At 43.1% G+C, this 23,431-nt stretch overlaps 1 protein-coding gene across 5 annotated transcripts in view; it reads right to left on the minus strand.

The window, feature by feature from the left end:
- The window catches only part of Arhgef28 (Rho guanine nucleotide exchange factor (GEF) 28), a 308,082-nt gene that overhangs the window by 236,553 nt on the left and 48,098 nt on the right, over positions 1 to 23,431 (minus strand). For 4 of the 5 annotated variants that reach the window (XR_873729.2, XM_006517518.3, NM_012026.2 and 1 more), the window contains exon 2: positions 10,406 to 10,449. Coding sequence is in view for 3 of the 5 variants with exons in the window: in XM_006517518.3 (XP_006517581.1) it covers positions 10,406 to 10,449 (44 nt within the window). In the remaining 2 variants the exon portion in view is untranslated. Of the gene's footprint in view, positions 1 to 10,348; positions 10,367 to 10,405; positions 10,450 to 23,431 lie in introns of those variants that run through there. The other variant, XM_017315361.2, reaches the window with a different exon arrangement.

Here is a 23,431-nt window from a genome sequence, read left to right on the forward strand (position 1 = left end):
ACCCCCAGGATAAGTTTCAGTCACTTCACATGAGAGGCTTCTTATTGGAACTATGTGTTACTTACGTGCTGAGCAATGAGCCAATAGTGGGAAATCTATGTACCAAATCATTTTAACTCCTGATGTTTTGGATGCTTTCACATTTAATGGGTGAGACATGAAATGAAATGAAGTAAGGGTAAACTCCTTCACAATGTAAAGCCTGGAGTATGTGCACAGGACTTCACTGAAGGCATGGCATTTTAGCTGAAGCCTGCATGGGATAAACTTAGTTACACAAACGCAGAGGAAGCAGAAGTCCAGAAGGAAGCAGCCACACAAAGGTCCTGGGATAAAACCAAACAGGGCATTTGAGAGAAACCGAGAAACCAGAGGATGGCTAGGACCTCTAGTGTGGGGGCTCTCTGCCATCCTAACTGGATAATCAAGAGCCACCTTGACTTATCGGCAACTGTTGTGCAACTGGACCCTCCCCGCAAGAGACACAGCCATCCCTCAAATGGCTTTACAGAAAGTCAGGGAGCAGTTTGCTTCCCTTCAATCAACAAAGATTCACAGAAGACTGAAGTGCACGGAATACCACAAGATATTAGGATATGGTGAAGTGGGACAGAGAGACTTGGGTAAAGCCATGGAGATAAGAGGATGGAGACGGACTGAAGACAGCCTCGTGTAGGATAGAGGGGATGTGTCTAATCAGAGCAGGAGAAGATATGGCAGCAATGGGACAGATGAACCCAGGGGAAGCACGAAGACCTGGTAAAAAATCAAATCAAAGCAAACGGAAGCCCTGCAGGGGCTGAAACAACAATCCAAAAGTGAATTGGGTTCATTGTCAAGGTCAGAAAGGGGCAGTCCCAATGCCCCGGGGTGCTATGGATGTGCCAACTGTAAGTACCGAGGAAGACTCAGAAAAATGTGGTTTTCATGTGACACTTGGGAGACTGTTGCTTGGCAACAAAAATCAGGAAGCTAGAAAGGGGGTTACTTTACAGAGAAACTTGAAAAGTGCTTTTTATAAAGAAACAGTCACCATCTGGGTTTTTTAAGTGAAGGCTGGCTAACTGAGGGATAATGGCAAACAGACTCCTTGGAAAAAGAAGAGGCGGCCTGAGCAGAGGGCAGGGCAGGCCGGCCACACGTGGGTGTGTTCAGGGAGGAGACGTAATAGAAGAAGAAGGGTGATCTGACCTAGAGGGAGAAGAGAGGGCTCTGGAGAAAACCATGCAGCTAGAGCAGGAAGCGCAGCTCACACACAGCTCTGGGACACTGACGTGGGAGAGGCAGGAAGTCAGGGACCCCAAGTGGAGCACTCTCATCTTAAATCAGATCACACAAATCCTCTGCGGACCCTGCACCCACACTTTCTGCATTACCCCATAACCCCAGCTATTCTTGACCCAGCACCGCCCACCTGGAACCTGTCACCTGCTGTCTCCTTCACAAAGCATTGACCAGCAGTAATCTTTTGCTGCTCCTCTAATACTGGAAGTTCGTGCCCTCTCCCAGGACCTTTGTCTTCCGGTTCCCCGAGAGTGAACCCATGGGTTCACACTACTTAGTAGCACATCTGTGTGCACAAGTCCTTACACACGCAGAGACACACGCCGTTCTCCAGCACAGCCACGCGGGGCTCTAAGCCCCAGCCCTCTGCTGCTTTCCTGCATATCACTAACCGGAATTCTCACTCTCATCTCCCCATTCCTAAGTAAGCCAGAGCCCAGAGCCTCTTTTTCTTTTCTAGCTCTCTAATATTACAGCACATGGAGCTGAATGAAGACTTAATGGGGAGGGGGGGGGGGAACACCTTAAAGAATGCATGACCTTTCTAAGATCGGCTTCAATCATAACAAAAGGCTTAAAGCCAGACCGTACCAAGTTACCAAGATGAGCAAGCACTACGACAACTTCTCTAAACCATGCACACTCCGGGGTGGGGAAGGGTAAGCCTTCCAGAAGAGCTGACTTTCCAGAACACCTAAACAAAACACTTTGATCAGATCACATCTCAGTTCTTCTACTAAGTTTCTCGCTGTTGAGACTTAAACCATCAGGCATAGAATGTCCCCTTAGATGGCAACTTATGTTAAAAAATCAAATTGGTAGGCCAATTTCGGGTACCAGCTGATGGTCTGAGTACCAATTGGGAAACCCACATGATGGGAAGAGGTAGCCATATGAATGCGTGGCATATGCCCCACCCCCATACGTACATACATAAATGTGCACACGTATGGAAAAATGTTTAAATGTAATAAAGACTGAGATAATTACTTCAAATTATTTAAAATGCAGAGGTGAACATTACTCAGAATGGCGAGAGGATCACTCACATAGGGAAGCCAGGTGATGTAGACTTAAGAACACATGGTTCTTAAAGACCTGAAAGCTTAAAGATGGAAACTCCTCTTCAGGCACTGCAGGATGGGCAAAATGGCTGCTGACCAGGCAAACGGAAATAGTCACCCATGGTCTTCTTTGCTCTGTGGCTACAATGCCATCACTTTGGAATTTGACTTTTCTGGAAAGCCAGCAGGTGAAAAGAAAAGAGCTTTGAAAGAAACAAATTAAAAAGCAGCCCAAGAAAAGAAAAGTGGGAAAGGCTCAATTTAAGCCAATTTAAGCAAGAGTTCCTTAAAGCAGGCCAATTTAAGCAAGCCCATCTTAAACAGCTCCGGCAGAGATGCCTAACAGCTGGCAACTGGCAGGAAGATGCTCAAGCCACTGTGTCTAAGTGAGGACACAGGAAGCATTCACGCGTTCACTGAGAACTTGCATAAAGCGAATGTGTGGCCCAGAAGTTGACTCCCAGAGAAGACCCTCCTAGTTCCACTCTAAGCCAGAAATAGCTGCACACATTTGAGAAGACACCACAGCCCCAACACTCTGACCCCCGTGTACTTTCCCCAGCAGCCGGTGGAGAGGAGCGCCCAGAAGCACCACTGTGCTCAGAAGCCATGTGGACTTTGGAATTTGGATGGAGATGAAGCTAATGGAGGGGTTCTCTTGGGTTTCTAAGTCAAGCCTTTTGCTAGAGTCTGCTGGTAGAGCTCCATTAATCTGTCTAGGCAAGACACACAGTTACCACTATCCTTGTGGACAAAAAGAAGAGAAAGGAGTGTGATACTTTAAGGACCAGGAAATGCCGTCACTTTCATACTAGAAAGTTCAAGGAAGACAGCAGGGTGAGAACAGCCCAATCAGCACCCTTGGGTGCCTGAGAAAATGAAGTTCTGGTGACAGCAATGACTGGGGCAGTCGCTGTAATTTATCCACCACCACTAAGTACTACACAAATATATATTATGGAAAATACATATACAAATATATAATACACAAAATATTATGTTATATGTTACATATTATAATTTTATGTTTATATTATAAAATATACATATTATATATTTATATAATATATAATGTTTATGTTATGCATATTTGTATATAATATATTTGTATAATTTTTATATTAAATTATATGTTTAATTTAAATATACATTAAAATTATATTAAGTTATAAGTTGTGTATTTCTATATTATTGATTATATTATATTATACATTAGCACAGTTTGCAAATGCAGTCACAATTCCAAGACAGTAGAGTTGACATGAAACAAGTCACTCCATGTAGGGGGTCTCATCAGCAAACTGAGGGTGACTGGTGCCCTTTCAAAGATTCCAGATGATGTGGTCAAGCAAAGCCAGTCAGAAATGTGGGTTATTAAGGGACATGAGAGGCCAGTCGTGGGGGATGCAGAACTACAGACAGAGAAAGGGCAGGCCTCAGGACAGGATTTCCTTCAGCAGGAACCAGAAGTTGGTGGGCCTCTGTGGGAGTCCGGAAAGAGATGTCTGCCTGGTGATGCCGGAACAAAGCCAGCAAGTCACTTACTGGCTTCATAGGAAGCTTCTTTCAGAGCTAGGAAATGGCACCGGGACTCAAACAGTCCAACCAGACAGCCTGGGACCTGTCCTCAGACCTCTAACAGAAGGCTAAGACTAGAGAGTACACTCAGCCAGGTACTGGCATAAGCTGGAAGATCCAGGCTATTGGAAAGATCAAAGGAGGAGGAGGAGTTAGCTCAGCTACCTAGGGTACGGATCAGGTCTCTGAACACTAGGTTACAACTTCATTTAAGACATTCAGTGAGTCCAGAACACTCAGTGTCCCTCAGCAAGACAGAGACTTCAAATAAAATTATAATATGAGCATAGCATGCAACAGGAATAGAAGATTAACTTAGATTTAACTGACAATGAGCTACTGAGAGGATGCCACTGTCCAGCCACACCAGCTGTACAACATGCTGCCCTGAAGAGAAGTGGTCCTACCCTCCTAGGCTGACTCCAAGCTCATCAGTAGTACCACGTGTCAGACAGGGATATAGCCAACGAGACTCCACAAGCAAAGACACAGGTGCACCTCTGCAGATGTTGTAAAGATCTCTATGGCTTGGTCAGAATTAGAAAAAAGACAGAAATTAAATCTTTGTTCTTATAAACTTAAGGTAAAAATTTTTAATACACTTCTTTGAAAAATGAGAAGCCGGGCGGGGATGGCTCACGCCTTTAATCCCAGCACTCGGGAGGCAGAGGCAGGTGGATTTCTGAGTTCGAGGCCAGTCTGGTCTACAGAGTGAGTTCCAAGACAGCCAGGGCTACACAGAGAAACCCTGTCTAGAAAAACAAAAACAAAAACAAAAAAAAACAAAAAAAAAACAAAAAAAGATGAAAAAGAAAAAGAAAAATGAGAATAAGACAATAAATCCTAATTTCATTATTATCACAACTATCAAGGCTAAAATTCTAGACATTAAGTGTATCTGAAAGTTGCTGAACGAAAGGTGAATAATGACTTCTCATTTAAAACTCACTTCCACGCCTACATAATTATTCACTATAGCAATATAACAAGACTTATTTTCTCAGAATCTAGAAGTCAAGCAGTCTCTGGTCACCATATGTATTTTTTCATACGTGCGTGGAATGTACCTACATCATATCCAGGCCCCATTTCCCTCTCTTTCCCTGCATTCTCCTCCTCCTGGTCTCCCACTGTAACAATGGAATACCAAACAGCCCTCAGAGTCATATACTAGAAGACGTATACCAGAAGGTAAGTCAGCACACAGCAGAGACACCCACACACCATCTTCATTGTGGCAGTAAAGAAACAGTACCAGCCTAGGTTCCTATTAGCATGGATAGAAACAAAACAAACAAACAAACAACAAACAGCGGTATCTGTTAAAAATCGAGCATTATCTAGCCATGAAGATGAACAAAATTATTCTTTTTTTTTTTTCAGGATAGAACAGAAAGTCAATGCATTGAGTGAAGTACACCCACACTCTGGGAAACAGATACTCATTTTCCCCCCTCTCCTGCGCTAAGATTATGTTTTTAGAGTTAAAGAGCCTTAAGCCAGAAAATAAACAGTGTAGATTGGGTGCCCTGCTTCTAATTTACACCGCTCCTGGCTTACACATCCCCAAGCCGAGCCTCTACAGCTCTGCTAGCTTCAGGTACATCACAGTAGCCACTGGAGAGGCAGAGGAGCATGAAGCCCAGACCACCGTCCAGACTGAGAACAGAGAGCCTGGCTCTGCAGACTCGCAGCTTGAGGGCTCTTCACCCACGGAAGTGGGACGCCGGGCAGCTCGAAGCTGCTCCAAGGCTGCCAATTGGATTTGCAACGCCTACATCCCAACAGTGCACACATCACCACTGTACACACCCTCCTGGCTGCCAATGCCTACACCCCAACAGTGCACACATCGCCACTTGGACACACCCTCCTGGCTTCCCATCTGGCCATGCTGCCACTCCTCCAACCTGAACATGGTCTGTTTCTCTTTTCTCATAATATAGTCTCAATGGACCACCATGCTTTGCCATGTTTAAAAACTAGAGTGAGCCTGCAGCTAAGTTCACGAATATCCCAACATCCCTAAGACTAGGGCAAAACCACATCCCTAAAGATGAACAAACAGAAAGTCAGCATCCATAATTCCTCCTGAAATAGATTCCTAGTAGAATAGGAAAACAGTGTATGCCCTTTCTTTGTACTTAAAGGAAAATACAAACAATTACCTCAATAGGACTATGGGCACAAGGTGATCTGCATAGCTTAAAAATGCTACATAGGAACTAAAATAATAGAAGCCAAAACTGCTGGCAAGCAGGAAGAAAAGAGAATCTAGACACCACACAAACATAATTAAGTTGAAAACACGCATCCAGAATTCAGCTCCTATCTTCCCAAAAGACCAAGCAATCTGGCCCCTGGACACTGTTCTATAAAGAAAAGAGGAAAAAAATAGTAGAAGATGCAACAGAAGAACATCTTAGACTAAAACTGAAAGTTTCCTTCATGGATCCAAACAAAATAATGGAGAATTTAAAAGTATATATTTATATTCACAGATAATCTGTACTTAGAAAGACATCTCTCTACCGTTTTTAGAGTTATCCATAGTGATACCAAAATAGAAACATGGGCAGGGGGTGGGCACCTTAACAGTAAGAATGTCACAAGAACTCACTCAAGTCAGGCCCAGCCAAGGAATCAAGAAATTACCTGTAAAAACCACCTGAATGTGGAGCTCTTTTCTGAGCTGTGAATAGAGGTCAGGAGATCATTAATACCGATGTTTTGCCTTCTGGAATTATTAAATTATACAGATGATCTAATTTTCCTGAGGCAAGTCACATAAATTAATTTATTTAATTAAATAGTCTGTTGCAGTGACTAAAATTTAAAAATTTGTTTTAAAATCACTAATGCCTATTTCACAGGATATAAATATATTTAATTATTGTGTAATTTTAGACAGCATCCTGGTCTGTTAGACGTTTTCACAATTTGTGATGGGAGTATCTTAGTTAAAACAACTGAGATTGTCAAAACTACATAAAAAGTATCAAAATTAAGAGATATGACGCCTCACAGTCAAATGGGCAACCATTGCAGCACAGAAATCAGTGCTAAGAGGACTCGTGATAAAATCCAATGCAGGACAGACAGACCTCTGTAAGAGCACACATCAAACTGTCAACAGGGCTAAGCACTCGTGATGATATTAAACACAGGGCTTCCAATTTGATTGGCTTACTCTAGTTCTAATTTATACAATACTTGTACAAGATACAACATATATAATATATATTATATATATGTTGAGGGTTTATCTACCAAAATACAGTGAACTAAGAGAAAAAGACATGAAAACATTCACCCCTTGATATCCAATGATTCCCTGGTTCCAGATGCCCAGATCCACAGATGCTCAAGGGCTTTATCTAAAACAGCATAGCATTTGAGCATTTTCATATAGTCCCAAACATGCTCCCAGATCCTTGCAATCACCTCTGGATTATGTGTAATACATAATGTAACACAAACACTGTGGAAGTAGTGGCTATGCTCTATTTTGCAAGGAAGAAAAAGCTCTGCATATATTCAAAACAGATACAGTTCTTCATTTAAACACTGAGGACAGCTGTATTTACATACATCAGGTGATAGGAGACCAGGGGAGAGCCACTCCCCCGAGATACAGGAATAAACTGTAGCACCGGTTCTGTGTCTGTGCCACACGCATTTTGCCCATTTGGTGTGACTTGGTTTAAAAGTGTTTTCCACTGTAATATATAATACTGGCTTCTTACTAGCTGAGGCCGACTGGCTTAGGTCAGTCTGCAATGATCTTGATTGACTCAAAATATTAAGCAAGAAAGGCAGGACACAGCATAGACATGTAGTGTGGAGCTATGTTAAATATATGTAATGCATTTCATTTAATCCAGGGTGCCATGTTTAATATGCATTTTTTTAAATTTCAGTACAAGTATCACGTTTCCTTATAAAGAACGACAGTCATTAATTGAGTTCTTCTAAAATTAATTTTTATCATGTACCACACAGGCCTTTCCATGATTTCCCTTCACAAGACAGCTTTTTATGGCAGTTCATGGTGAAATCGTTGTGAAATCAACTATTTCGTACAGTATAAACTGAAATGACCGCAGTATAAACCACTGTGACCAAGATCCCAGATATGCAGGCGTAGAATCTGTCAGAGCAGCATGAGCCAAGACATAGTTTCAGAAATAAAAAGAGGAGGAGATTGCACCTTAGAAATGATGCTATAGTAATCTTGCAGCGCAACAATCATATGACGCGAGGTTGTGACTTATTTTCTTAATACTACTTGGCATTTTCTTGTGTTTTAATCGGCACATGTTTAGTAATTAGAAAGGTTTTCACATATGAATGCTTGGGTCATTTAAATATCTTGTCCCTCAACAAAATAATAGTAGGAAGTAGAGGGAGGGAGGGAGGGAGGGAGGGAGGGAGGGAGGGAGGGAGGGAGGGAGGGAGGGAGGGAGGGAGGGAGGGAGGGAAGGAAAGGAAGGGGGAAGGAAGGAAGGAAGGAAGGAAGGAAGGAAGGAAGGAAGGAAGGCAGGCAGGCAGGCAGGCAGGCAGGCAGGCAGGCAGGCAGGCAGGCAGGCAGGCAGGCAGGCAAGCAGGCACTGGGTGAAAGAGGGAGAGATGAACAGGGTTAGAGCAGAGACCGAAGGAAATGCCAACCAATAACCAGCCCAACTCCAAAGCCATCCCATGGACAAACACCAATCCCTGGCACTGTTAATGATACTCTGTTAGGCTTGCAGACAGGAGCCTAGTATAACTGTCCTCTGAGAGGCTCCACCCAGCAGCCAACTGAAACAGATGCAGAAACCCACAGCCAAACAGTGGATAGTGGTCAGGGACGCTTATGGAGGAGTTGGAGGAAGAATTAAAGACCATGAATAGATGGGAATGTCACAGGAAGACCAACAGAGTCAACTAACCTGGACCCCTGGGAGCTCTCAGAGTCTGAACCACGAAGCAAAGAACATACATGGGCTGAACCAAGGCCCTGGCACACATGTAGCAGACATGCAGCTCAGTCTTCATGGCTGCCTTGTCTGCCCTCAGTGGGAGAGGATGCACCTGATCTGGCAGAGAATGGGGGTGGGGTGGGGATACCCATGGGGGACCCACCCTCTCAGAGGAGAAGGGGAGGGGGATTCTGGGGGGGAGGAGCAGTGTTTCGGATGTAAACAAACATATTAAGTATATTAGCTCTTCTCCTACTCTGTCCTGCCCAGTATATCTGTGTTCAAACATCTACGGCAGGAGGATGCTAAGTATAAGATTCTGTGTGTGTGTGTGGGGGGGGGGGCGGTGTTTTATAACATGATTCGTTTTGGGGATTTGTCTGTTTGGGGAGAAAGAGGAAGGGGGTACAATCAGCGCGGGACAGAGGGCGAAGCCAGGCATGCAGTGGCAATGAGGCTGGGAAATCTCTCACTTTAGTCTCGGGACCATTTTTTTTAATCCTTAATTATGGCAAGGCCCAAGGGACATTTTATAACCTGCAAGTCACAATCTGGAGAGAAAACTGCAGACCCTAGAGTCTCAGAAGGTAGCTTTTTTTGTTATTCAGAAATCTTCTTATTCTGTCTTCTTTAGGAGAAGGCAGTCAAGGCAGTCATGTATGGAGCGGGTGCAGGGCTGTTTGGGCAGTGGAGAGGACGGGGAAGGAGTGCAAGCTAAGGGGAGGGTATCCTAGCTGGATAGTGAGCTGTGGGTGGTAGGTGAATATATTAAATTTTTATTAATTGGGGTTTCTGAGTTAATTTGTCCTGGCTTCTTAATACTCTGTTCTTAGCCTCAGTTTCACGCACACTTGCATGGGCATCCTCTGCCCAGGCCTGTGTCCTAGGAAGGAGGGAGAGAGGAGGTGCTGAGCCATTTTGTGAGCGAGGAGACAATTGGTTCAGACTGCATGTAACTGCTCTCAGAAACGACCCAGAGGCACGTGGAAAACTGTGTCCCTGTGCGTGTGCCATTTCCACAGATACCTTACCCTTGTTCTCTAAACTCCTGTTTCATGTGCAAAGCTAATACCACCAGCAGCAAGGCATCTCTCAAAAACAAAAAACAAAAAAACAAAAAACAAAAAAACAAAAATAAAACAAACAAACAGAAAAAAACAACACATACCTCCAAAATTCACACACAGGAAATCACTTTTTACTATTATTAGAAAATTACCACAAAATGAAATGCCCAAAAAGTGACTCATAAAAGTAAACCAAATGAGTTGGAAATTACATAGCGTTTCGTCATCATCATCATCATCACAAATAATAAAGCCTAGATTTCAGAAATAGAAGCTAGGCCATTTTAAAAAGCCACACAAAATTGCATGACTTAGGCAGCAATGCTCTGAGTGTTTTTAAGAGCCCCCCCCCCCACTCCACAGTAAGTAAAACTTTCTCCCCCACTTCACTCACGAGTTCTCAAGTTAAAGAAGGACCACTCGGACCTAGCGCTCAGCCTTGGGGACTTACATAAAGAGGCACTTCACTGCAGCTCAACTCCATGGCTCCTGCATCTGTAATGGAAAGAACATGAGCGTTAGGGTTGGGAGCCTGTCACCAGCCCTCAGAGCCCTCGGTGGGTCCACAGTTCAGTGTCAGCATTAGGGAGGAAGGGGTAGAGTCCTTAAGAAAGCTACGGAGATACAGAGAATGAAGCGGGGCTGCGGGTGAAGTTCAATAGTGGCGTGCTTGCCTACCCTATCATACATACCAAGGCCAGGAGTCCGTTCTCAAAACCCCTTTTAAAAAGGAATATAGAAAAGGGACGCTATCCTATATGAAACTATTCTCCCCCCAAAAACAGGATGGGAGCCCTTCAAAAAATTAAACATGCCATTCAGTAATTCATCTCTTATACACTCACACACATTTCCCAAAGGAAAATGGACTCATTGGGCTTAGCAGTCTTATATACAAACAGCCAAAATGAGGAAGCAAACTTAACGCCTATCCACTGTCCTATCCATGACGGCCAAAATGCAGCAGCCACGCACAATGGAGAGTGCATTCAGCAGTAATACTCACACACATGCTATAGCATGGATGAAACTGAAAGACTTTACACTAAGAAAACTAAGTGAACCACAGAAGAAGTTACTGTCACCATTCCACTCACATGAGGTACCTAAGGAGTTCAATTCATAGAGGCAGACACCAGAACAGAGGAGACAAAGACTGGAATTACCGCTCGGGGAGATGCGCAACTTTTATTTAGAAAGATAGACGCACAGTCCTGAGGATGGGGAAGGTGATGCTGCACAGTGCACGTGTGCTTAATGCAGCCAGATCAATTGCATGCTCAAAACGGTCCAAGTGATCCACCTTATATATATTCTTACCACAACACAAAGGCATAATAAGTTACATACAGCATGTCCCTGAGGCAAAATAAAAGGGAGCTTGAAATAAATACTCAAATTACATATGCACGTGACATATACAGGACATATATATTCGTACCTCTATTCTTTCAGATTGGTTTCCATACATAATGAAATGCTACCACTTCTGACACTCCACAAAAGCCACAAAGGCCAACATGAGCATTAGGAAAGCTGGTTGAAACTCACCACTGTCTGGCAGGCTACTAAGTCTACTTTTCCCAGATAACACAGAGGGTATGAGACCATTCCTGCCTCTCTGACACAGAGGTCAAAGATTCCAACCACAGGATCACAGTGGACAGGCAGCCCGCCAACACGCTGACCAACCTCTCCGCCAGCTGCATGGACTTGCATCTGCTTGTGCATATCTCTTTAAAAGCAGAGCACAGAGATGTCTATGAACAGACAGGTGGACAAATGAAATGTGACATGTACATACAATGGAATGTCATTCTACCTGCAAAGGGAAGGGAAGGAACGCATGCCACAGCCTGAAGGAATCGCAGCAGCACATCCCCAGCGAAATGAGCCAGACACAAAGAGCAATGCCCTGTGGCTCCAGTAACACAGGACAGCGAGCATCAAAGACCATTTCTGAGAGCAGAGAAGGGAGTCTGTTTTGTTTAATGGACTTTAATAGATGCCGAGCTTCAGGCTTTGCACATTGAAAACTGATACACAATGGATAATGGTAATAGAGAATAATAATGTATTTAACACTCCAACCTCTGCACACCCATGTGCGCGCATGCATACACACACACACACACATACACATAATGGTTGCAATGCTAGACTCTATGCTTGATAGACAGTTATAACTGAGAATAAAAAGTCTCAAAATAGTACCCAGAAGCTGGTTTTCTGATTAAAAATCAAAGAGCCGCTGTCACTCATTGACCATCTGCTGTGGATCACAGCGCCACCAAAGTGGGGGGTGCTCTAGCAAGGCTCTAGGAAGGAGCTAGGAAGGTGGCCCTTTGCGATGGTGACATTCAGTGCACAGATTTCCAGGGAATACACTTGGCAAGGAGAAATATGAAAAGTTCTATCTTTATTTATTCTATCTAAAATCACCTAAATTAAGTGCCCTAATACTTTATACACATTCTAGCACAGAAACCTCTCAGGTCACAAGTCACATTAGTCATCTTGAAAGGCAGGTATCATACTTGGGGGTAGGGGCAAGCCAAGGACCTGACAGCAGGGTGCTTCCAATCCTTCTTCTCAATCCAGCATTCCCCGTGCAGTCTCGCGTGAACACACAGGAGTGCGCTCCTGCATAGTAATCTATTTATAGAGAAGTTAACTTCCCAAGTTAAACCAATGGCTTCCAGGGCCAGGGAAAGGGACTTCCCATGAATGACAATGTTAACAAGAATATGACAGAATAGTCTTCATATGAATTCCTAACTGACCTTTGTCAGTTCTGATTAGAAAATGAAAATAGTGAAATAATGCGCAACTCGAGAGCCCTGACAAATGGTGGGCCTCCGACCTCTGACCTCCAGACTATCCTGGAGGGCGGGGGCATTGGTTTTCCTAGACAGGGTTTCTCTGTGCAGCTCTGCTGTGCAGGAGCTTGCTCTGTAGACTAGGTTGGCTTTGAACTCTAAAGATTTGCCTAGCTCTGCCTCTCAACAGCTGGGTTCAAAGACATGTGCCACCACTGCCTGGCCAAACTCTAAACTATCAAGAATTCAACTTCGAAAGCTAAATTTCTGTGCAGAAGCACTGACCCTGCCTCTCTTCCTGTCTGCTGTGCACTAGGACAGCAGCAGTTCTTCTTGCCATGTTCACAGTTGGACCGTATGTAATCCCATACCAAAAGTGAAGGCGAAACTAGATTTCTATTTAACATCAAAATAAATATATTATTGTAGCAGTGCAGTGATTTAAATAGCAGATACAATAAATAAAAAAAAACTGAAACACATTTCTTCATGAGGAAAACTATCTCAGAGCCATATGTTAAATAAATAAAATGGGGTGAAAAAACCAAGGAACAGATTGAACAGGTTGTAGTTATGTATTCAACACACACACACACACATAACTTCTATGTTTGTCATATAAATTATGGCAACCCTGTTTGTCATTCCTGGTTCCCATAGTGATTATCTGTAAACACAAGGACCTCTGTGCCTCTCACAGAATACGTTTTAAAATATGTTTAAAATACATATATACCAAAAGAACCATAGAAGGTACATTCTGAAGTGGAAATTACTTCACATATATATATATAATTAACACACACATACACATATATATTTATATATATATGGAAGAAAGGCCATAAATTTGAGAGCAAGGAGGGGTATATGGTAAAGTTTAGGAGAGAGGAAGAAGATCGAGACAATGATGTAATTATAATCTCAAAAAGTAAAAGAAAAAAAAATTTTAAAACAATAGCTTTTCATAACTCAGCTTATATTTGCTAGAATTTTTTTGTTTGGTTATTTGTTTCTAAACAGGGATCAAATTCAAGGTTTTGGGCATTGTATGCAAGCACTCTGACACTGAACTATAGTCTCAGTCTTTGGTGTTTTGAGACAAGAGTCTTAGTTATAAGCTCAGACTGGCCCTGAATTAATACCTTTCACTCTGCCTAAGAGCTTTGAGTGCAGGCGTACAGCACAGCATCTGGCTGGATTTTGTCTGCTAATAAAGTATAAGTGGCCCAAGGGAAATGGAAAGAGATAAGAGTAGGTTTGGTTATGATCAAAATATATTAAATACATATATGAAACTGTCAAAGAATACTGGGAGGCGTCCCTGCAACCATTAAGCCCAGTGCCATGACCACCCACGAGAAGAGATAAGGAGACAGTCCTGTTCAGCATGACTCAGTAGCTGGTGTTGGACCAAACTTCGAGTGTCTGACCCCCAAATATTCTATTTTAGGCATATTTAAGCACTGCACAATTTGTTGAGACGAAGGTTCCTGACGATAATTAATTCTGTGTACTCAGTAAAGCTTAAGACATGACTACATCAAAACTCTTTGCAAAGCACATGTGACATCTTCCATAAAGATGGGTTCTATAGATGGACTAAGAAAAACCAGCTCATGCTAAGGGTCCTGGGGAAGAAGGTCACCAGGCTATTAACCATCTCTGCTCTCAGATTTCTGGGTGGAAAGCTGGTTATACACCTCTCCTTTGAAGAGGCAAACCTGTTTGTCATTCCTGGTTCCCATAGTGATTATCTGTAAACACAAGGACCTCTGTGCCTCTCACAGAATACGTTTTTAAATATGTTTAAAATACATATATACCAAAAGAACAATAGAAGGTACATTCTGAAGTGCAAATTACTTTCTTTAAGAAAGAAATGTTAAAAAAAAATACAGTGGCTCTGACAAAGGAGTATGTTTGTTTGTTTGTTTGTTTATTGCTTTGGTTGTGCGGAGGTAGACACACATGCAAATGTATGTGCACAACCACAGAGGACAAAGGGGAACTTCAGGTACCCTTCTCTATCACTCTCTCAACCTCATTAGTTTAAGAAAAAGACCACACTTCTTAGAAGCTTGCCTTTTTGGCTAGATTGGCTGGTAGGCAGAAAACTCCTGGATCTGCCTGATGCCAACTTCCAGTGCTGGGACTAAAGGCCCAGGTAATCATGCATAGCTGTTTATGTGGGTGCTAAGGATTCAAATCCAGGTTCTAGTGCTTGCATAGCTACTGTCCTTACCAAGTGAGCCATCTTCACAGCCACTGATAAAGCTTTAAAAGCACTACACATAAGACATTTGTGAACTATAACGAAGAACTTGAAGCCAAGGTCTACAGAACTTTAGCCAGTCAGAATGGCTCATTTCACAGAAGTATTTCAGTGTGGTCAGAACTTTACAACTTCTGTAATGAGACAAGAAGGAAGCAGTCATAAAAGCTTTTACCACACTAAGGGACACAGGCTATATTGTGGCAGAAAGAGTGCTGTTTAAAGTTGTCAAACTTAAGCATATACTACGTAATTCTTCTCTATAAATACAAGCTTTCTGGGATTTCTGAGATGGGAAATATCTGTTGGAGGTTTTGTTTGGGGGGGGGAAGAAAAAATATTTTTCTTCTTTTTTTCCAGAAAGAAATAGCACTTTAATAAGTGAACAAAGGAAATGTGGTTCCAGGCTGCAGACATAGTCATGGGGAAGATGGTTTGAAAAGGATCATCTGGTCTACCTCCTCCTCCAGGGCCTAGACCAGTAAATGGATGGAAGTAGAAAAAACCATGTTGAGCATGATGACCCAGACCCTTAAAGATAAACGTCACATGTCCTCTCTCATCAGAGGCCCCTAGCTCCAAATCTTCAGATGTGGGTGCCTAGCCTAAAACAACTGCCAGAAACCAGGAGAGTCCAAAGAGACATTTCCCAAGGTAGGGATGTGGGGAATAGCAGGATACAAGCTATCTAATCAGGGAAATGAGAAAGCAGGTGTGGGGGGACTCGGATTAGGGAATATAAAAGGAGATAAATATATAATAATAATAATAATAACAATAAAGGTCTGAAAAGCCATAAGAAATCATACTATTAGCTATTTGCCTTAAAAGGCCTACTATACACATAACTCTGTGTATCTATTTACATATAAAGTTTAAATAAAAATTTCTCACCTGGACAATGCTGCTTTCAAAAATCAAAGACCATTGACGGACCCACCTCCTCCCACACCACCACAGCTATTCAGTACTAATTCCTTATAGTGGCGTTGTTGAATATTGCTTAGAACAAACAGAAGACCTCGGGCATTACTCGTTTATTTGATGTCACCTGACTAACCTTTCTCTCCACCCACCCTGCAGTGGGAAGCCCCACGGCACACAGCACACATGAAAAGTCCTCTTTTGAGTTATCAGCCAGGGCTGTCTAAAAGAGTCCCCAAAACATGCAGCCTATTGTTGCTGCCCTTGCTGCCCTCAGAGGGGAAGGTAGTCCCTATTGCTGAAGACACCACATACTTTAGACACAGGGCTCAGAGGGCCTTGAGCAGGAACTGCCCTGAATGCCTCCCCTCTGAGGACTTTCATGACATCAGAAGGCACCACGTAAGCTCCAAAGGAGAGAAGTAGGACCAGCAGGTCTACCTAGTTATGACCTATAAACTAGCAGGACACAGTAAGCCTAAAGGTTATTGTGCAGTTCAGAATCTTGGAGGAGAGTCTACAACCATCACCTTACTGAGCCAGTATAAGCCCTAACTACAGTCTAAATATGTTTCCTAGTACACAAAGATAAGGGTAGCCCCTCAACATAGACTGAGTAGGTTGTATTTAGGAATAACACCACACACATACACACACACACACACACACACACACACACACACACGCAAGAGCAATGAATAATAATAACAACAATGTCATGAATCTGAAAGAGAGCAAGAGGCATATGGGAGGGTTTGGGGGGAGAAAGAAAATGGGGGAGATGACATAATTATATGATAATCTCAAAAATAGAAGAAAGGCAGTGTTTCTGCATGTGTCCACAGCCTGGAGGTTTTCTGAGGTTTTGTGCTTTAAATTTGCATTTATGGTAGCTCTCACATCTGTACTCTGTAAATTTTTTTGGGAAGAAATAGATTTCAATCTATGTTTTAAAAATCTTCCAAGAGAAGCCATTTTCTAGCCTTCGTGTTAGTTTGTTTGATTTGTAGGACACCTCCTGATTAGTTTGCCAGAGGGTAGACCATTATCAGGGAAGGTAAGCATTTCTTTACCAACTCCTGCAGAAGGGGTGGCTGGGACTGGAAGCTAACCCTTCTCAGTGTCAAGGACAGCTAGCAGAGACAGGATTTGCCAGAGCCTGCATCACAGGGAAGCATCGTTTGACCAGCAGATACTTCAAACCTATTTCAAAGTAGATACCAAAGAGAAACAAAGGCCTCAGAGCATCCAGCTAACGTTTCACACTGATGATTCTAGAAAATAAACGTTAATACAGAAGCTTTGCTATAGTCTTTAATCCTTATCACTCTTTCCATTTTTGCATAGCCTGTAGAATATGCATTGTTGTGTTATCGTGGTATAAGTAAACACACAAATACATTAAGTAGGATACATGCTAACTTTTTTTTCTTAATAGAGTATATATTAGCATTTTGAAAATTTGCTTCTACAAAAAAGCAGGCCCTTCCCCCTTGGTCAGGCCCTGCATGCTCTTCCAAACAGCTTCCTGTCAGCTAATTCAGGTGGCAATGGCTAGGGGGTGAGGTGCCATTCTAAAGTGCAATTCTCCAGTGCACGTGATCTACACCCAGGGAGTGGTGGTGCATGGGACCTGCACCCGAGGGTGACATGATGCATGGGACCTGCACCCAGGGTGAGGTGGTGCCTGTGTCCTGCACCCAGGGTAACATGATACAAGTGACATGCACCCAGGGTGATGTGGTGGAGGTGACCTACACCCCAAGGTGACATGATGCATGTGATCTGCACCCAGGGTGAGGTGATGCATGTGACCGGCGACCAGGGTGAGGTGCACCTTCACCTGGCCCGTGAAATACCTGCTTTCTTCCACCTCATCTGTCATTCCACATGAGGCTAAGTGAGACCAAGAGCCGCCTCAGACCTGATCTCAGCAGAACCGTCCAGGGCCAGACAACACGTTACTGACCTTGTTGTACCTTCTGTTTGATAACTCGTATCTTATTCCTGCCAGCTCAACCTCTTGCTATTTTTAGTATAGAAATGTAAAAGCCACTTTGGTTGATATTAGCTACATTTCCCAGATTCATTCCCTTTGACTTTTTAAGCAAAGTAACTGTAAAGCAAAATAAGTGACAGCATGTTTGGGAAAACTGGGTTTCCTTGAAGGTTTTAGTATTTTTGTACGCTTCAGCTTAAATGTCTGGCTCTCGTTACTGTAGACTTTGAAACCATTTATCTTTGTGTGTATGCGGTTTGTGGCTGTGTGAACATTTGTGTGCTTGAATAAGTATGCACACACACATATGATGCACAGATGGAGGTCAGAGGGCAACTTTAAGGCTTCGCCTCCATCTTCTGTCTTGCTTAATGCAGGGTCTCTTGGTGTTTGTTTGCTCTCATACGTAGGCCAGACCAGCTGGCAGGCAGGTTTCTGGGGACTCTCCCGTTTCCTCCACTGTTCCTGAAGGAGCTCTAGGATTATGTGAGCACTAGAGATTCAGACTCCCCCACACCCCACACACACCCTCCATGCCTGGCCAGCAAGTGCTTGACCAACCAAACCATCTTTCCAGTCCTGAGACTGGTTTAAAAGTGTTGCATAGCTGAAGATCCCACACAAATTCTGGTAGAAATAAGAGAGCCTCCAGGTCTTTCCAAATCCTTCTAAAACTCCTATTGAACCTTTCCTAAATAAGCTGGAGAGAAAGGAATTAGAAAAAAAATAGGATCCACCTAATACAACTATCAAACTTCCAACTGGATATTTTAAAATTTTTATTCCCCTTGGGTTTTCCCCAGATGAACTCCTTGTTCATGGGAAGGGACTCTGAGTCCTGCTCTTGCTGGCCAAACTACGCTGGCTGGATCTCCTTCTACACCAAGATCAGTAATCATACACATCTGTATTTTGCCCTTGGCCCTCGGCATCTCCCTGTACATATCTCACTCTCCAGCTTCTATGTTCCCAAGGCCTGACTCCCTCCTTGTCTAAAAACACTTTGGGGGGAAATTAAATGCCAAAATATTTCCAAAAATATTACCGATACCAATGGATAGTCTGGACAATAGTCCATAAATATTTTTCTTAAGTTTGTCTCCAAAGAAAGAAACAAATCTCACTAGTGGAATAATGGGATACTAAAATAGGTTTACAACAAATATCTAATGTCCAAAAATTTTGATTGGCAGTTAACTCTAAAGAAAAATATTTCAGAAAATTGGACATAGTACTACCGGAGGATCCAGCAATACCTCTCCTGGGCATTTATCCAGAAGATGCCCCAACTGGTAAGAAGGACACATGCTCCACTATCTTCATAGCAGCCTTATTTATAATAGCCAGAAGCTGGAAAGAACCCAGATGCCCGTCAACAGAGGAATGGATACAGAAATTGTGGTACATCTACACAATGGAGTACTACTCAGCTATTAAAAAGAATGAATTTATGAAATTCCTAGCCAAATGGTTGGACCTGGAGGGCATCATCCTGAGTGAGGTAACACATTCACAAAGGAACTCACACAATATGTACTCACTGATAAGTGGATATTAGCCCCAAACCTAGGATACCCAAGATATAAGATACAATTTGCTAAACACATGAAACTCAAGAAGAATGAAGACTGAAGTGTGGACACTATGCCCCTCCTTAGAATTGGGAACAAAACACCCATGGAAGGAGTTACAGGGACAAAGTTTGGAGCTGAGATGAAAGGATGGACCATGTAGAGACTGCCATATCCAGGGATCCACCCCATAATCAGCATCCAAACGCTGACACCATTGCATATACTAGCAAGATTTTATCGAAAGGACCCAGATGTAGCTGTCTCTTGTGAAACTATGCCGGGGCCTAGCAAACACAGAAGTGGATGCTCACAGTCAGCTAATGGATCACAGGACTCCCAATGGAGGAACTAGAGAAAGTACCCAAGAAGCTAAAGGGATCTGCAACCCTATAGGTAGAACAATGTTATGAACTAACCAGTACCCCGGAGCTCTTGACTCTAGCTGCATATGTATCAAAAGATGGCCTAGTCGGCCATCACTGGAAAGAGAGGCCCATTGGACACGCAAACTTTATATGCCCCAGTACAGGGGAACGCCAGGGCCAAAAGGGGGGAGTGGGTGGGTAGGGGAGTGGGGGGTGGGTGGGTATGGGGGACTTTTGGTATAGCATTGGAAATGTAAATGAGCTAAATACCTAATAAAAAAATGGAAAAAAAAGAAAAATAATAGACTATTTTAAGTATGCTAAATTTGTAAAGTTAGGAGGGAAACTTTCTGTTTTCTCCCTCATGAAATTCCAGGTCTCTAACTCTTATACCTCCAAATGAAATAGTCATGGATGTGAAGCTATGACTATGATTCTAGTGTGAAGATTTTTTTTGGAGTGGTAGTACTGTTTGTTTGTTTGTTTGTTTTGAGATGGGGTTTCATCATTTAACCCTGACTGGAGCTTGCTATATAGACCAGGCTGGCCTCGAACTCACAAAGATCCACCCACCTCTACCTCCCAGCTGCTGGAATCAAAGGCCTGCATAATCATGCCCCACAAAACCAGATCTTTAATTTTTGTCTTTGAACATGCTAATAATTGGTGTCTTACATGCCTTTTATAAAACCCACAGCAACTTACCACTATAAATACTATACTCTGAACTACACTATCACACTCAATAACTACACTCAGATAGCTAACGACAAGGCACACACTATGCTAAATACTCTATGAACATGGCAGCCTAAAGAGTATAGGGGATGCAGAAGCTTAAACCTGAAAATATTCCACACTAAACTTACAAAATGAAGGGCGTGGCAAGCGTGCCTCTCCCGCTCATCCTGCGCCCCTGCCTCCACTCCAGCTGTTACACCTCTGCCAAGCAATGGGGGTTTTTGTAGTTGGCAAGTCTCTATCTCACTGTGATTTGCAAATGGTGCAATAAAATATAAGTCACTTTAAAATTCAAAGGGCTTTAAGGTGTGCTTTTTTATATATATAAAGTTGAGACAAGGATCCTTGGGAAAATGTTTAAATTTTATATACGAAGCAATTTATCAGTGAGAATGTAACACAGACCCACTAGCGAGTGACATGGAAAAATCATGAAACAGCAGCTTCAAACACAGAGCAAAAGGAATAAAAGCTAGCCTAGCGGCAGTCAAAACGATGCTTTCCGTTTTAAATATGGCGGTGCAGATGTGATCTGTGCAATCAATCACTTTTAGCCGAAATATATATATCATCCTAAATCAGAGAGAGAGAGAGAGAGAGAGAGAGAGAGAGAGAGAGGGGCGGGGGGAGGTTACTTCTCTGGTCACTTTCTGGATTAGCACAAAATGGACAATGACAGCTTGTATAAGATCCCTCAGCGAACGGCAGAGCTGGTGGTCCCCAACTCAACTGTGATGCTAGTGGAGAAAGGAAGAACAGTACGCTTTGGACCGTGAGGCCAAGTCTCAGAGCCAGCCTTTGATGCCAGCACAGGGGAAATGTGCGAGGAGGGAGTATTTAGGCATGAAGCTACTGTGGAGCAGACGACACTGACTATATAAACCTGTCTCTGACGAGAACGATCTGAGGCATTCAAGTCTCTCAGCTGTAGGAGAAAAGCTAGACTATTTCAAACACTCACTAGGGACATGTCTGGAGATTAGAAGGGAACAGACAGCATAGTCACTCTTCAATAGGATCTCATTAATGCGAGCTAATGGGGGTGGTAGTGGGGAGAAAGGAGAGCCAGTCGGTCTGAAATAGTGCAGCCTAAATTAGAGGATGTTTATTAAGTACAAAGAGAAGAACGAGTTGGCTGCTAACAGAATGTTCCGCCAAGCCTGTCACACTCATTTGTGCTTCTCAGGATATATTTGCACATAGACAAAGCAATTAAGGCCTTATAAAGCTTTTTCCAAATCTCCTGAACTTTTCCTGATGCTGAGAGTCTTTTCAGTGTCCTGCTTAGAGACAACACAACGCTCAATCATCATCCAAGCATCCTGAGGAGACACAACCTTTCAACACTTCAGTTCCCTCCTCAGCAAGAACTTGCCAAAGTCAACTCATTGTCGTGGACCACGCGTAAAGCAACCTGGAGGCTGTCAAGGTGCTCATAGCATGGTCTGGATGGTAGGATGAAGAAGGGGGATGTCAGAAATGGGACCGGAGACTGGCAGAAGGCAATGGTATGAAGCCGGCATCAGGAAACGAGGGAGTCCTCAGATAGAAGGGGTTCCACATGAAGACAGGCTTGATGACGATATGGAGTTCAAGTCACAGAAGCCAGAGAGAGCAGCATGTATCTATACAGAATCCCTCCCTAACCACTACCCACTGTGTGTCTAACAGACAGAATGGAGTGATGGGGGCCGAGGAGATGGATGGCTCATTCGATGAAGTGCTCAGCGCACAAGCATGAATAGCTAAGTATGTATCCCCAGCAATAAAGCCAGGGGCTGAGGGGTAGGGACAGAAACAAGGATCCCTGGGGCTTTCTGGCCCACTAATCTAGCAGAATCATAAGAGACTCTGTCTTAAAATATTAACTAAAGTAATAGAGAAAGGGTCTCGTTATCAACTACTGGCCTCCCATATGTGCATACACTTTAACACATATACATACATGCATGCACACACACAAACATACACACATGTACATGCACATACATACATGCATGCACATACACATGCACACACACACACAAAACCTACTCCTAAATTCATATATACATACACACAAATGAGAAGGGACATAGGGGAAGGGTCCTTTGGCAGGCACCTATCAATAATATTCCATATTACATGTTTATCTCAGGATTGTCTCAGCTTTCCCCAGATGGCAGATGCAATGCATTATTAAGGTCAGAGCAGGTCCTCTTCCTGATAGCGCCACATTTGGGCATTGCTAATGGCTGAATCAAATTAGACACAGGCCTCATCTCCAGTTCCATTTTAGAAAGTTGGAACAAGGAAACACAAAGTCATACAAGGTCCTACTGCTCCCACTGAACTGGCAGGCAGGGCTGCCCCGCACTCACAGGTCTGGATTCAATGAGAAAGACCGTTCTGTGTATCGTAGCTGTTCTGTAAAGCAACAAGGAGGACCAAGAGAAGACCAACAGCTCATTCCTGAGAAAGGACTCGTGAACTAGGTCCGACGCGCAGCCTTACTCAGGCTTGCCTGGCTCCCTCGCCGTACAAGCTAGAGGGCTTCCACTTTCACTTCATTGAAAAGGAAGGTGATTTTTTTTTTCTGGGGTCAGATGTGGGATTTCTAGAAATTAATATATCAATTAAACCATGAGTTTATAATCTATGGTCTATGGATGGATTTTATAGAGCCATGAATTCCATAAAATGAATGTAAAATTTTGTTTATATGCATTTTTTTCTGGCAAGAGTTTAAAGCTTACACAGGTCCTCAGTGGACCATTAGAACTGGAAAAAAGATAATATAT

The sequence above is a fragment of the Mus musculus genome, chromosome 13 (genome assembly GCF_000001635.26).
Source record: "Mus musculus strain C57BL/6J chromosome 13, GRCm38.p6 C57BL/6J".
Lineage (NCBI taxonomy): Eukaryota > Metazoa > Chordata > Mammalia > Rodentia > Muridae > Mus > Mus musculus.